Source organism: Lytechinus variegatus, chromosome 1 (genome assembly GCF_018143015.1).
Source record: "Lytechinus variegatus isolate NC3 chromosome 1, Lvar_3.0, whole genome shotgun sequence".
NCBI classification, from domain to species: Eukaryota; Metazoa; Echinodermata; class Echinoidea; order Temnopleuroida; family Toxopneustidae; genus Lytechinus; species Lytechinus variegatus.
The window spans coordinates 86,647,219-86,663,105 of NC_054740.1; the positions used below are offsets into that span (position 1 = coordinate 86,647,219).

At 35.1% G+C, this 15,887-nt stretch overlaps 1 protein-coding gene across 1 annotated transcript in view; it reads left to right on the forward strand.

The window, feature by feature from the left end:
• Positions 1-5,773: 5,773 nt before the first annotated feature.
• The window catches only part of LOC121426418 (proton channel OTOP2-like), a 33,631-nt gene continuing 23,517 nt past the window's right edge, over positions 5,774-15,887 (forward strand). The window contains exon 1 of the mRNA XM_041622718.1: positions 5,774-6,592. Coding sequence (XP_041478652.1) covers positions 6,466-6,592 — 127 coding nt within the window. The 5' untranslated portion in view covers positions 5,774-6,465. The remainder of the gene's footprint in view (positions 6,593-15,887) is intronic.

The window sequence follows — 15,887 nt, forward strand, 5'->3', positions numbered from 1 at the left end:
AAGTATTAAGTTGTACTTTCGCTTTGACCTCAAATCGTACACGATTAGTCTAAATATTGAAACAACAATGACTAGTAGATAAATACTGTGATAATATTAATGAATAGGTATAGATGATGTTGCCAAAATCGATGGCTTCTGCATTAAAGCAGCTGTTAAGGTATGGGTTTTGTCCAAATACGTTTATTCAACAAGGGTCATTCCCACCCAGACTAATGTTGGAAAGATAAATTTGCAGACTGGGGTCAGGGCTTTCAGTCTGTAAAGCTTATACTAACTGTATATATATATATTTCTGTATATATATGTATATAGATTCATTATAAAGTTTATTATCATAGTGTAATAATACTCTTGCATGATAGGTCACTATGACTCCGTTGCTTTGGCATGTAAACTTCTTACAAATTGATTAAAATGCGGCAAACCAAGATGATGACCAAGAGTGTAATTTATTTTTCTCGACGAACGGGTTAATATGTTTGAACACATAACTTTGACTTCCTATTTTCAACACAAAATTCATGAACGCTCTCACTGCGGAAAATCACTGGTAATTATTGACCAAAATGGCGTGAATTCACCGTCATATTTTTTTTGGGGGGGGTATAACCATTTCAGGTATTCTTTATTTCTTTATCACAAAGCAATAACAGTTTCAACATAGGGCTCCCTTTTCCGGGGAGGGGTAATGAAGGATTTTTTGGATTCAACATTTTCTTCTATCTGGTAACGATTTTTCAAGAGGCGAACAAAATAAGATTAAATCTTAGGATAAGTTTTATTCACAAAAAAATCTTTAGAATATATGATATGTGTATCTCTTGTGTCGCGTGCCTTCGTGTTCGAAGAATTTCGGTCAGCTAGGCATTACATTTTCTCCACATCCTTCCTAAGAAGATGACGTTATCGTTACGAATGAAATTATAACATAGATCATGTGTTTATACATTCATGCAGAGATTAATCATTTTTAAGCTTAAAGGCTTAAATCACTACACAACAAAATTGAATCAATGAGCTTTGAATTTTTTTCTTGATGATTGAAATTCATTTTGACATTAATTTCGTGACTATTGCATGCATGTTCTGATTAGCAATATGTTGTTTCTTAATGGATGAAATCGAAGTTCATTGTATTTCATAACTCACACCATCCTTATCTATCAATCTAATTTGCATTCACTTCCTCGCGTCACCAATCTATCTGCCCATCTATTTGCCAGTGACTTTTGTCTCTCATGTATGTGTCTACATGAGGAGCCCAGACTTTCACCATCTCAAAATGTCTTTTTAATGTAGGTTATTTTCATGTCAATAAACTTTTCCTTATTCTGTATCTAATGAACGCTTATTGTCTAATTTGGACCCCAAGGAAGAACAAAGTATTACATTAAGGTTGTGGATAGAGTGATCCGTCCGTTTCTATTGTAAGTATGCATATTGTGCTTTTACTTCCATCTGTGGTTCTCATGTCTATATATTGTTTTTTATGAGATCTATTAAACCAAACCATACCAAATTCAAACAATTAAGCACGGGAAGAGGAAAGGCAGGAGCCGGGAGAATACAGCGATTGCGATTACAAAGAGAATGATGAGAAGAGGAATCATGGGGAAAAGAATAAAGAAGAAAAGAAAAAGAAAGACTGCATAATTATGAGAGAGAAAAAGAAGAACAGTTGAAGGAAGGGGAAGAAAAGAAAAGATGAAGTAGAAGGATAGTGAGACAGAGAAGGGAAAATATGATTTGTCTAGATTGACCTCCATTCTAAAATGGGGCATCGAGTTTACTTATCACATCCTGCACAACGATAGTAAAGTATCGAATATTTTATGGCGGGAAACGGCATGAGGAAGTGAAGTTGCCTGTCGACTGGGAGTGGAAAATGCAAGGTTATTCGATAGGTAATGCAAGATAGTCTCAAGTTTGATCGGTTTCTATTCAAGGTGTTCTTCCCCCGCATTAATTAAGAGTGTATGTTATGTATAGAGTGGAGTCTTCTAATGTCCGATTTTATTTAAAAATTTCTTGAAATTGAGCTCATAAAACACATTTTAAAGGGTAATTGCAAATTTATCTATCAAATCTTGAAAATGAGATAGAAACGATATGAAAACGCAATGTGTCCATTAAAATAAGATCGCAAACATTTGAATTTGTTTGGTTTCTATTTTATCTAGAATTATACATAAATCGAAAAATACAAGTCCAAAATAATATCAACAATGAACTTACACTTGATTAACGAAATTTCTTTTAATCTGATATAAAAATGGAGTCTCTTAATGCACAACGTAATAGAATGTAACGGTAATAAGATTGAAAATTGACAATATAGTAACATTCAAATGTGAAATGAAAAGGTTAAGTTAAATTTTAAATTGCTGTAAACAAGAAGTCAGTAAAGTAAAGATTGCAAGTTCATGCGTGCACTATTTGGAAAAAAGCGAGTCAACAAATGTTCTGAACAGCTTTTAAGTTATACATTATTGCTTATTCAAAAAACGTGTAAAACATTCTTATCCATATTCAGTTTTGTTGATCTTTACAGCGCGTTGGTTGTTTGATCATTCAATATTTATTGAAAATTCGATGATAGGTGACGTAATTTATTTCTCTTTTTTAAATGAATACTTGGGGTGTCAGAATTTCATAAACCACGGAATTATTCTCAGAAGACCACCTTGTATTCTCATTTTTTTAATCTCTCTTCTAATTGTCTTTTTTTTTAACTTAGGAATCACAGGGGTCAGCCACTCTTTTCCCCTGCGGTAGTTTTACAACTTCGTGTTGTTGCCTTTTAAAAGCTCGCCCCTAAATGACTAACAATGACTGCTATTCTTGGCTAAATTTGAGAGGGTCCTTCGTACAATAAATTCAAGAAAATATGATATATCTCATTGGCACACAACTAGATATGGTTATAAAATTAATGACATCTATCTGAATACAATGCATTATTGGTTTTCCCTTGAGTTTATTGAGGGATATGCGAAGATGGTACACGCTTTAACATTCGATCGACATTCTATTTTTCCCTTTACATTTATGTAGAGTAGTACATGTAGAATATAACTATATATGAATATTCGTATCCCCCCCCCCCTTATCTGAGACATTCCGAAAATACAAGTCAAATTACAACAAGGAGCTGGGAGGCCTTTGTCGAAAATTGATGGACCGGGACAGCATCGGAATCTCTGGACAATGACTCTGGACAATGACATATTTGCAATTGTTCGTCCGGTGCAAATATTCGGATGATCTGCTTTCCCAGTCCACCAACTTGGACAAAAGCCTCTCAGCTCTCCATTGTGATTTTAATTGCATTTTAAAAAGGATCGATGCTTTGGAGAGAGTTTCCCAACGTAAACGTGAAAACTACCTATTTTGGATGCATAACATATGTAATCTTTGTTTCTCTGAACATGTGTGTTACACATTGAAACAATGAAACTATACACCAGTATTTCATTGATGATTCTAGACAACCATTTGAGACGCATCTGGGATAGTAGCCAAGAAGTTGATAAATCTAGACGCATGACCTCAGTATGATATGGCCCATTCCTTTGATATTCTATTATTCCTATATATTCCGAAGATAATATTCAAGCACCATCTGAAAGAAATGAATGTGCGTTCTCAAGATTCTACAGATTATATGGGTGGTCCAAAACTGACCCAATCACTGTTTAAAAAAAGGGCGCAAAATGGAATTTCATTCAGTGACTATTGTAATGATGAGCAGTTTTGTGGCTCAGAAGTAGGATCTCATTCCTTAAGCCCTCATTTATTGGTTTGAGGGTTCAAATCACACTACCATGACTACGATGTAGTTACTTTCTTTATCCCATCTCCCATTCTCCACCCTTTAGTAAATTGGACCATAGCTGGGGGTACTAACTAGGAAATGGTCATTGGATAGAACGGCACTGAAAATTGTAAGGCGTTCCTTTCGTAAAACAAAAGATTAGTGCCAATAATTGAGGAGCAGGATGTTTCAACGTTCCAAATTGAGGTTAACTTGGGCAATCACTATCTACCGTTAGAATATGGTGTCTGAAGAATCGGGGACGTCTTGTCAGTAGTAACGTGCTTTGGGTGATTGGCTTTTTAAACCTTAACAAATCTGGCTAGGTGGCTCAATGGAAGAACACTCACGAAATGAACAGCAAGTCATGTTCGAAGTTTATCTCCTCCTTTTTATCTTTTTCTCATTTGGAAGATTTCGCCCACATCTCATCACTTACTGATATCAAAAGATGCACATATTACACTTATAACCCCACCCCCAGCTCATAGGAAAAAGTTTACGATTTACTTAGAACAGGATGCTAATGATTTTCTTTATGCAGCCTGTTCGAATAATGCAATATTCTCTTTCGACTTAAATCACTCATACTAAACAAACATCAACAAATAATTTGGTAAAAATTATACAAACCATGATGCTACAAAACAATCATTTTATTTGTCAGAGCAGTTGTGTCATTTAGTGTTTGTTAATAAAAGGTTCATAGGGTAGAATTTTCGAATCTAAATAATGTATAGTTCTCTTGAATGTCAACATTTAAGTATGAATACCTTGTATTCCTTAAGTATTAGAGAAGCATTTGCTATAACGTTATCCTTCCATGCATATATGTCCTCTGCTCAGGAAGGAAATGGTTCCCCTCATTTTTTCAATATCACCCAACTGACCAACTGTTAGCCTCATTACTACTAGGAAATGAATCATAATCTGGAAGGGTTATCGTTACTTCGATGTATCTCATTTCATTATCTTGAAAACTTCAAAGTTTATCGAGCTAATCAAGCTATCACATTAATCGTTGCTAATTAGTGCAAACCAATGCAAAATAAAGTCTAAGCGTAAATATTAATTGTTATTACAATTCCATTTAATGTGGTGGCTCAGAGAATACAGGTTTAAAACTGGTTTATTTTTTAATGGGCACCTGATTAACACTTACACATGCCTACTTGATAAACATTTAAATAGGGATATAGCGATATGTACACCTTATAATAACAATATTTATCATGCAAAAGAATGAATAACCTTTACGCATATCAATATATCGAACCAATCGCCTCTAGCAATTACAGTTCATATGAGAGTAATTTAAGTGGTCGAATGATATTAAAACTGCCCGGTGATGTAACTGTTTGACCTTGGCCATTATGTAAGTGACTCATTGATGATCATTGTTTCAGAAAAGGTAGAAAATTGGCAAAGGAGACCTTCTAAAGCTTTTCTGTCACTTCTTTGAGATACACATCGGGGGCCACATAGGTCTGTTCTTTATTGCTACTTGGCCAATTAGATAATTTCCCTTTCTGTGCAATGCTACAAAAAAAACCTGCCATAATTGGATGTAAACACTCTGTCCTACTCAAACTGTGAACGTGTTGGAGCACATAAATCCAAATAAACTGGCTTGAAATAGGGACTTGTGTGGGCTCAAAAGATTAAACGAGTTGGCAAAAACTTGCGATATCCCCTCACCCGTCTAAGTAGCTCTTCATTTTAATAAGCGTTGCCATACAAGCTGCAATCTGGTGAGTGAATACAAGAATATTATCTCATATAATTTCAATTCCTGTGTAGGAATGAGAAATTATTCATGTCAGCGAGGAACAAATCGGACCTTGACTTGTTTAATATAACTAGGTCAAAGTAACCATAAATAATCAAAGTCGATTCGTAAGGGGTCTTGTTCTGTTTGGTGAATTTAACCTGTCATTTTGTTTGCAAACGGGGAATGCTTTCTTCCCAAGCAAGTATGATATATTAAAGGATAAAAATATTCAAGTGTTGGACTGCCAAGGGTTTCAATTCTTTTTTATCTGTCATTGTATTTCCTGCCTACGTGCTCACGATCGGAGGTACCGTGAATCAACTGATGAACCTTGGGGAGATGGTTTCGGCTTGAGGAAGGTTTTGAATTCATGTTGTCATCCCAGTTTCCCTTGTACTGAAATCAAGGGACAGTGACAACGGATCCGAAGTGCAGGAACCAGGCACTGTGAAACAGAGCATAGACACCCGTACTCCGGGGGTCTATTACCATGGGATTACACTTTTCTTCATCAGCATCCTATGTAACATTGATTGATGCGTCTATTTCGCGAGTCTTCTCTTCTTGATACCAAATTTGTTCTTGGATTCTTTTCGTATTTACGTTTGACCCAAATTCTGACAGAACTTTTCACCGGAAGTAAAGTCTTTTTATTCAAGTGACAGGCTGGTTTTTGAAGAACAGATAGCCAGGAGCAGGAAGCTACACTACAGTTATTCCTCCGTCATTAACTCTCCATTACGACAGGGGTAAAGTGTGATAGCAAGAGAAGTTTCATTTGTCATATTCCTGTGCCTCTTCTACTCTCGTTTCCTAAACTGAGACCTGGGCATTTGCCGATGCATTGTCTCGGGCACTTCTTCTCATCAAACATATCATGGCAGAACGGTATGTCTATAATAAAAAGGCTAGAGAAGAGCTAAAAGCCGCCAAAGACATTGCAGATCGCTTGGCCACCAGAGGATGGTGTAACAGTATATGCCAGGGAAGAGAATGCAGTGCATGTGAGTATACAAACCAGTTCCTTTCGAACGAAGTCCTCCCAAATTGATATATCATAATTACTCTATAAAGCTCGTTCATTGGAAGTAGAATCATGCCCATTCGAAATTACCAGTTATTAGCAATGTATAGTCTATTAACATCACACAAGATCCTCATCAAGACTAGGTCCGTTATAGGTTTTATCTACATACTTGTTTGACCTTCGCGCATAGCGTAAAAGAAATACAGTGTACTTCCGGTCAATGATTGGTTGTCAACAAGAACATGTTAAGTATGACCATCCGTGTCCCTGGTTCATACTGATGCTAGGATGGTCCTTGTGGTACAAGGTCATGTGTTTTATTTTCTTTGAGAAGTTGGACGTTCATCAGTAGTTGGAGGTTTCGTGCATTCATCTTTACATTGTGGTCTCGTCACGCTGTTGGTATCTCATCAATTAATCGTTTACTTCTGAATCGATTGATTGATTCTGTCTTTGTTATTTGTACAACCAGTTTCTTTAGACAACGGGTTCTAGGGGTGTATTCTGAATTTAGTAGTTTGGCCTATTTTTAAATCATATTCATGAATTCTAAGTTATTGGGATCAATTCGTTTGAGAATCTTTGAGATGGGAAAGATTTTGCATTAACAAGTTCCCCTCCCATTTGATTTGCCTTGAGGGTTTTGCTCTTTGTAATTGTGGTTAACAATAGTTCATACACGTCATGCTCGGAAATTGGAGTCAATCGTCGTCTTCATGAGATGATGTAGAACATGGCCCAAATTTTTCATTTTCATGAATCCCTATTCGGTCTCTATGTGATCTGGAATCTTGAATAATATAATTCAAGAATTTCAATGGTGTATGTCGATAAGTTATTTGCTATTAAATATATTATTTGTTTTAACAGGTTCTCTTTTTATCTTGAAACACAAATAAGTCACTCAAGTCATAAGGCCCGAAGATTTTTTAATGCTACAAATGATGCGAAGTATTCATGCTTTTAGGTCCCAAACACATATCGCATATTTACGCGTTATTTATGTTAGTCATAGTCATATTCATTCACATAGAAAAATATATTTTTGTAATCCAATGCCTTGACCAATATTTTCAAAAGAATTTTAAGCGCTCACAATTTGAAATTTTGAAACTAATGTTTTTCAACACATTTGTTTTTTACATTCCCCATCTTAGGTCCATGAATATGGGCTTTATTATGTTCCAATGAAACGACAACGCAGTCGGCTTTAAAAATACTACTGTCATGTGAATGTCATACCGCTAATTCCTTTACTCTCCGTATTTTTTTTTGCCATAAGAGATCCCTGGGTGATCATGAATTTGCAATTATTGTAATCGGTGGCAGATCTTCGGACTGGTTATCCTATTTCCCATGTTGTTGCCATGGTTACTTAGCTAGATGTCTCTGATAAAATTAAGGATTTTTAGGAGATACTTCCGTTTGCATGCGATATATATTTCATATTCTCGTCTGGGATATTTTGAAATCGATATTTCCCCACTTTTGGTATGTATACGAATGTGTACTAAACTATTGGAGCCATATTGGATTTTGTTGTTGTTGCATATTTGAGGAAGTATGAGGGGCGTTTAATTAAAAACCTAGAAAAGTGACTCAAACATTTTAGGAAGTTTATTTGATTGGAATAGCATGAATAATACGCCGATTTGTTTTATACCATGAAGTGTACTTTTTCCTGCCTTGTTCATCCTGTTTAAACATTACATTGTGAAAATGGAAATGAAGGGGGTGGTCGTCGATCTGATTGATAGAACATTAAATGATTGACGCTTAATTGAAAACATGAATATTTTCACGTACGAAAGATGTTTCGGTCTTAATTTTTTACAGCTTTGCTTTCTTTTGTAAGTTAAAGATAAATTCCAGTTTTGGTAACGATCTCAAAATGACTTTTTATAGAATCTAATATAATGACCATCCAAGTGTCTGTTTGTTTGAATAAGAAATATGTGCCAAAGGATTCTGGGAGAAATTGTGTAATTGCTAAGAAATGAACAAAATGAGCGCGGATTCGGTCACTTCCGTCGGGTCTTTCTTCCAGCAATAATAATACACTGTCCCACGTGTGCCTTTCTTTGTTGGTGATCTTCAGTGTGAAAGTTTTTCAGCGTAGATTTCAAGATTTCACAAAGTTCAGTTTATGTAACTGTACCAGATCTAGATCCTCGATGATATTCTGACAATTAAGCCTGGTTTTACAGACTTTCTCATGAAATCAGTGTTTACTGCAACTACAGGCATTTCTTTTTAAGTGGCTATGCAAAGGGTTTCTATAATGAATGCGTGGTGAGGCAAAGTACGCAAAATATATTTGATTCCCTAGTACCTGGCTCCAGAAATGAATTCAAATACATCGATGAAACTTTGCCCTACAAGTGTCACAATCCATCACAGAATGTGTGCACAGACACACACACCCACTAGACGATGTTAAAATAGATATACTAAAATAAAAACATACCAACCTCTGGAAAACTTCTCGTAGAGCTTTAAGATGCAGATAATGGCATTGATCAATATGTGATATGAACGAAATTAACAATTGTAAAGGCCAGTGATTACTTACTTTAAAAAGAATTTCACCATGACATTTATGAAACATAAAAACATATAAAATATGAAAACATTTTTTTAATCTCTAGATTTTAGAAAAATTGGAAGTATTAACGTGAGATATTATTTTTTTTATAATTGTAAATGAACTGACTCTCCCTTTTGAAAGCAAAGAAAATAATGATGAGTCATAAATAAGTTTGCCAAAAACTAAAAAAATGCATTATTGCGGATTTAAATGATAATATTTCGTTTGGCGCTTAGTCCTATTGTTATATGATTCCTCAGCCACACAAGAGAAACCAACTTCGAACCTTCAACATCTATTTCGTAATATCCAATACCCCATGGGTCGGTTTCAAATCTCGAATTTGTTGGTGTGACTCTATCATTAATGAGTTGTCGCTCCACGACGTACGGATGGTTCAAGATCAGAGAAAATGTATTGTCTAATGACAAAGAACAACTAAGAAGACTTTGTCGAAAAAATGGTGAATTAAAACAGCAGTGTCGTCCAGGGGAGCGTTTCATCAATATTTTCATCCAACAAGTTGTCAGATCTGACATCTTTCCATGAATTTGATTGGCTGAGAGGCACTGTTCCTATGGTAACTGTCGGATAAAATGGGACTTGTCGGATAAAACGTCCGACAAGTCCTTTCATGAAACGCTCCCCTGGACTCTGGACAAATGATATATTTGCAATCGTTTTCGTAAGCTCCGAAACTTAGGACGATATTGCTGTTCAGATTCCCCAATTTTCGACAAACACCTCCCAGCTGTACTTTGTCATTTGACAGCTATTTTCAATACAAATACTGTGTTCTCGAATCTTTCGTGCGTCGCGCGGCGAAGATTCCCTATTCATGGACATGTAAATAATTCATCTCTAATGCTTAAAATCTAAATGACGAAAAATAACTAAGACAAAACTTATCAGGAAATCGAAAAAATATGTAGAATTATTTCAATTTTCCGCATTACCCGATGAATATTTTCGCGCCATTATTTCCTCCGTTCACTAAGGGAAGGATTAAACTCCTACCTCACTGGTTAATCTATGCAAGTTGTAGCGTTTCATTAACTACGAACTATATTTGCACATGCGAAGTAGATGTAAGAACTGTCTGAAAATATGTTTTCTGTGGAAGAAAATTCATGAGACTTTAGTGACCTACTTTTTATTTCATGTGAAGTTAAATCATTGAAACGAATTAATCTATGAAATGCATAATTTGTACTTTGACGTGATGGCAAACTAATTAAGTAGCAATAATTACTGCCTAAAATAGCATGAAATAAGATAACTTCTAAATTGGGGAAGTTTGATTTCATTGAAAGTATCAGGTGTTCGCTATTGATACCAGTAAGCAATTCGATAGGAGTCCATAATACAACCTCTGCTGTAGAAATGCAGGATGCACAAGGCAGTAGGAATGCCACATTCGAAGTTTAAAAATAGAATGATATACAGAAGGAACTGTCCTAGAGGTCGGATGACACACTTTCTTCTAGAAGTCACTTAGTTTCGAAAATCAACGTGTGTGAGTCAGAAACACATCTGAAAAATTTAATTAAATCCAGAACTTAATGAGCAAAACTTTGAATATTGGATAATGATATGTAAAAGGATCTAAAAGTTATCAAATATCTAACATTTATGATATAAATTTGGGCAAAGTAAAAAAAGAACTTAATCATTCTTCAAATATATTATTCGGAGGTAAGATTTGAAATATTCTGATGGAAGCTGAACGTATTTGATGCAGTTATATGTAAAGTAGCAGTTTGCAATTAGTATATACACAATGAATTTGACTGATTTTTTTCATTTTGTTTAATCATCTGTATCGCTGTACTATTCCCTTTCTCCCTCTTAATTCACACGTTTGCATTAAACTCTATTGACAGTCCGAGGCAATGTATATCAATTCTAGCTAAAGAAAACCACAAAGAAGCAAATAGTTGAATAACTGTCGTTTTCGCTATAAGCCAATTCATGTGGTGAGTGACGTCATATGTGGTATTGACCTACCAAACGACAATCGTTTAACGGTGTGTAAAATCCTGAAAACTTCATGTAAACCACAAATACTCACCTTAAGCAGATTTACTTTGTGATTATTGCATAAATTCACCAATGCATAACAATTGGCATTACGACAGTGAATTATTGAATAGGAAGTGCCTAATCATATCAGTGTAAGTTTTATGCCGTTTATTTTACGGTTTTCTGTGGACCTTACAAAACTCCTAAATTGGAGGATCAGTTGAGAAATGAAAATGGACAAAGTAACCTGTGCAATCTATATCAAATGGTAACAATCGAAGACGCGAACAATCGTTTAACATGTTGAAACTGCATGTTTCATTTCGAGGTCCTGATACTCGATTGAAATGCTTGAGACCTTTTGTATAGTTATTTGGACTTTTTTATCACGAGCATTTCTTATTTATTTTACTGAGGAATATAAGGAACTGTATTTTGTTGTCTAAAAGGTAAGTGTATATGAGACTTTATTTCATTATCGAACATCTTCAGTAGATGTGAAATGCTTTATTTCTGAAATACTTAAACTACTTATTTATTTCTATTTTATCAAATAATGAACATGACTGCCATGATGGCAATCTTCTGAACAAATTGAATATTAATTCAATTTTTGTTTAGGTGCTACTTTTTGGGTGTTGGCTTTTTATTATTAATATTATTTTTATCATTATTATTATTTGAGGGGCAATAATGGGAGAGGGTATATCATTATTTGATTGTACATGATATCGTTTTTTGTCATTTTGTTTCATTGTCATGATTAATGAGTGAAGGAGGAATAGCGAATGGATGTGCAAGAGCGCCATCATTCATCGAATATACACAAGTTTTTCTACCATCTGAAATAGTTTGTTGACAGAATAAGCAATTGAGTTCTTACTTATGGAAATTACAGTATTTCCCCCGTTTTATTCGAACACTTTGAGATCTGTAGTTTTGGTGACGTTAAATTTGTTTATTAATCATTTGTCCCCCTTTCCGCACTTTCCTCATAATTATTGATTTCCTTCTTTTTTCAACTCGCGATAAAGCCTTACTGTTTACACACTTCCTTCAATGTGTGTGAAATACTATAAACTTTTAAACTGACAATTGTAAGGGGAACGTAATGTATGAGAGCGTACGATATATTTATTCTACATGCATCATGTGATTGAACCCAAACCCGTTTATCTGAAAGAAAGGGGGGGGGCACTTCTTGCTTTGTAAAACCATTCTTAAAATCTTGCTACTATTACGATATCATCTTTCCAGATCTTAAACAATTTAAATAAAAGTAATAGGACTGATAAAGTAATGTGCCTTCTTTTGATTTGAATACTTATAATAATAAAGATCTACAATCTTAAAAGATAATGAACCAACTGATTTAGGAGCGGTCTCGTAGAACAATGGACAGAACGATTGTGCACAAATCCAGATTTAAGTATTAACAGAACTAAAAAAGAAAGAGAAAAACAGTCATTCGCATATTTTTATTCATCATCGAGGTCAAATAATTGGGGCTCCTTCATCATCACTCTGTTTGTGGATGCTCTGAGATGTATTGAGAATCTTTTAGACTTTAAAGTTTGCCAGTCCATTATTTTTAGGCTGTGAAAGAAACGGCGGTATGCATGAAATACGTGTGTTTCCATGCAAGGATTTTGCCTTCTCCGGTACCCCTTTCAATGAGTCAGGGTTTATTTAAATACTCTCTATATACAAGGGGCCCCTGGTAATATGATTCAGTCCAATGGGTGCCTGCTGTCTGGTATATCACAAAAGAAAATATCATTTTTATTCAGGCTTACTTTATAGAATAGGAGCGACGGTAAAGCTACAGTAAAGAAAACCACAAGATATCCTGAAGCAAATGACAAGGCAGGATTAAGCATTTCTTGATTCCCCTCTGTGCAAGTTACCGAAGGGGGGGCCTCTGGGCAGGGAGTTACTGCCCCATGATTTGATTATTTACAACTTTTTTTCATTTTAATTATTCCTTGATCCCGATCCATTATCGATATGAAAGGAGAGGGGACATGGTTTAAATCAAGAAAAGGGAGGAGAAGGAAAAAAATAGAGGAGGAAGGAGAAATTAGGTGTATTCAAATTAGGTGTATTCTCTTCCTCATCTAATACGATACATATCAGCATGCGAACCCATCGGGGGAAAACCGTTGCCGAGAGATACAGTCTATGAATTGCTGTTTTCTCACTCCACTTCTCAAATATTGTCAAACTATGGTTTTCTTTGCCCATTCCCGATGAGAGGAAATCATAATTGCTGGGATGTCGCTATAAATATCCAAATTAAACGCACCGCCCCACCTGATCAGATGCCAATTCTGCATGCATTTGCCACCAAGTTAGTGTTCTACTTATATAGCATAGTGTGGATTTTGTTACACTCATTGATGGGTCTAACGGGTGTTCATGATATAGCAACAGAGTTGGTGAAGTTATTTCAAGTGGGTAGACACGAGGAAAACAGATCGGCCAACAAAACCCTGTCACCTTGACCTTGTGCGTCCTTCTTGCCATTGTAACGCTTTCCAAATGATGTTGCTATTGCTTCCATTTCCCTTCATTAGGAATACATTCCGTAACAAACAAGAAGTAACAAATTATGCACTGCTTCCCAATGCCTTGTGGTTTAGTGGTACGAGAAGCGACCTCGCGATCAAAATCAAACTTGTTACCATTGAAAGTATCGAATCATTAAATTCAGTACCAAGTATTTCATATAATTATGATCTATATAACAATATAGCTATAATCAAGTTTTAAAACAAAGCAAATATCACATTAGGCAACTAGCAAAGAGCACATATTTATCTCCTAAAAGCATCTGCATTCACTTTCATTCTTACAAGATTTTAAAGAGCAAACGCTATATCAGGTCATAAGCCTATTTTATCTTGCCATTATCTGATATGTTAATGTCACCGACTGGGTTTTTAAGACTATCTGGCCGATATTTGCCGAGAGAGACCGTATCTTATCTCCGGAAATAAAGGAAACTCGTGGTCTGAGGAAAGCTAGTATGTTGCCAAGTCACAATTCAAGTTATAAAACACCATTCAATACTCTTTTTACCCCATGTTAAGACTTGTTAAAAGCTTTTTTTATTGGCAATCATGAATTCATTAAACTGGAATATTATTTTTGCTAAAATATTGCCATCTTAGCTTTGTAAGTATTATCTTATGGACTTTTATTGGATACTGTTCTGTAATCTTTACTTTGTAAAACGTCTTAATACACTTTTTCGGTAACTTCTGTTCTTCATTGATTTATTCAATACGTCGTTTTTAAATTATTTCGTGAGGTCTAGTATACAAAATCCGTTATTCATTTTTGGTGTATTGTCATAATTACAAAATTTTGGTGAAGGATGTACATTATCAAACTTAAGAACTCTGTTTGATATGATATAAAGAATTAGTAACGAATGTATATTTTCTTCAATTTGTTTAAATAGAGTAATCATCTGTCGATGTCACTTGAGTTGCTTGACTTGCTAATAAATAATTTGACCAATTGGAACTTTAGCCATATTCCAAGAACCTTCGTTTTCGTCTTCCATCGTATCAAAATGAAGTGTTGCGTACTTATCTTTTCATTACCTTGCCCTTTTGGGAATATTTCCTTGCTCACTTTACCCTAATCAACGAATCAAGAAACTTTATGTTCCTCTGCAAAGACCCATTTTCACCAACTTATATCATATTATCTATAGTTAAATTAGTTATTAATAGTTATAGTTAAAATCAGTTCAGAGAAAATGAGTACTATGGGGAAGACCTAACATTTGAAAGTGGATGCAAGACATGATTCATTTCATTATTACCATGATCATTCTAACTCAGATATTAAAGATACAAAAAGCTTCACATGCATATTACACTAAGTTCAAGGGGATATAAATAAAGCAATTGTAGCGAAATGCAACAAGTTTTAAGATTTTATTAGAATATCCACATATCGCAGCCAATTAGGCTGAATGTATCATGTGACATGCATTCGAAATCATTCAATGTAATATTTTATTGTCCACTTGTATATAACAGACACCGTCAATTATAATCACCGAAACTTGATATTAGGAGCAACCATTTATATAACTCTTTGGGAGCAACACTATAACGCACATAGTAACTTGTATACAATGTAGAAATCCCTGTAACAATGAAGTGACTTTTACAGACAAGTCGGCGGGGAAAGGGATTACAAGATCCAATTTTTTTTGTCAGACTCACACAATCACTGTTAAGTCTTCTAGGCCTTCTAAATGTGAACCAATTATACAAGCTTCAAAGATATTTCTTAGAGATATAAAATCGATGTTACGAAATTTGATGGTTCACTATAGGGGGTGCTGGTTTTGAAGAAAAAAATTGACAAGCCAACACGAATGTGATTTTGGTCAGGAAATATTTTACAAGCAGAAAATAAAAAGGGAAATTTCACTAAAGAATTCAAAAGAATTTGGTTACATTTTTATTTTTTCAGCATATTAAACGGAGATTCCCAGGGGGTACTGCATATTGTGTATAACACACGCAGCAACCCCCTGACAAACCTTGAGAGGTGCTAATAAAGCTCCCCCAGCACCCTCGGAAACGGGACATGTTGTAAATGCGTCGAAGGTTTATTGGGGGCCTCTGAATATTTGTAC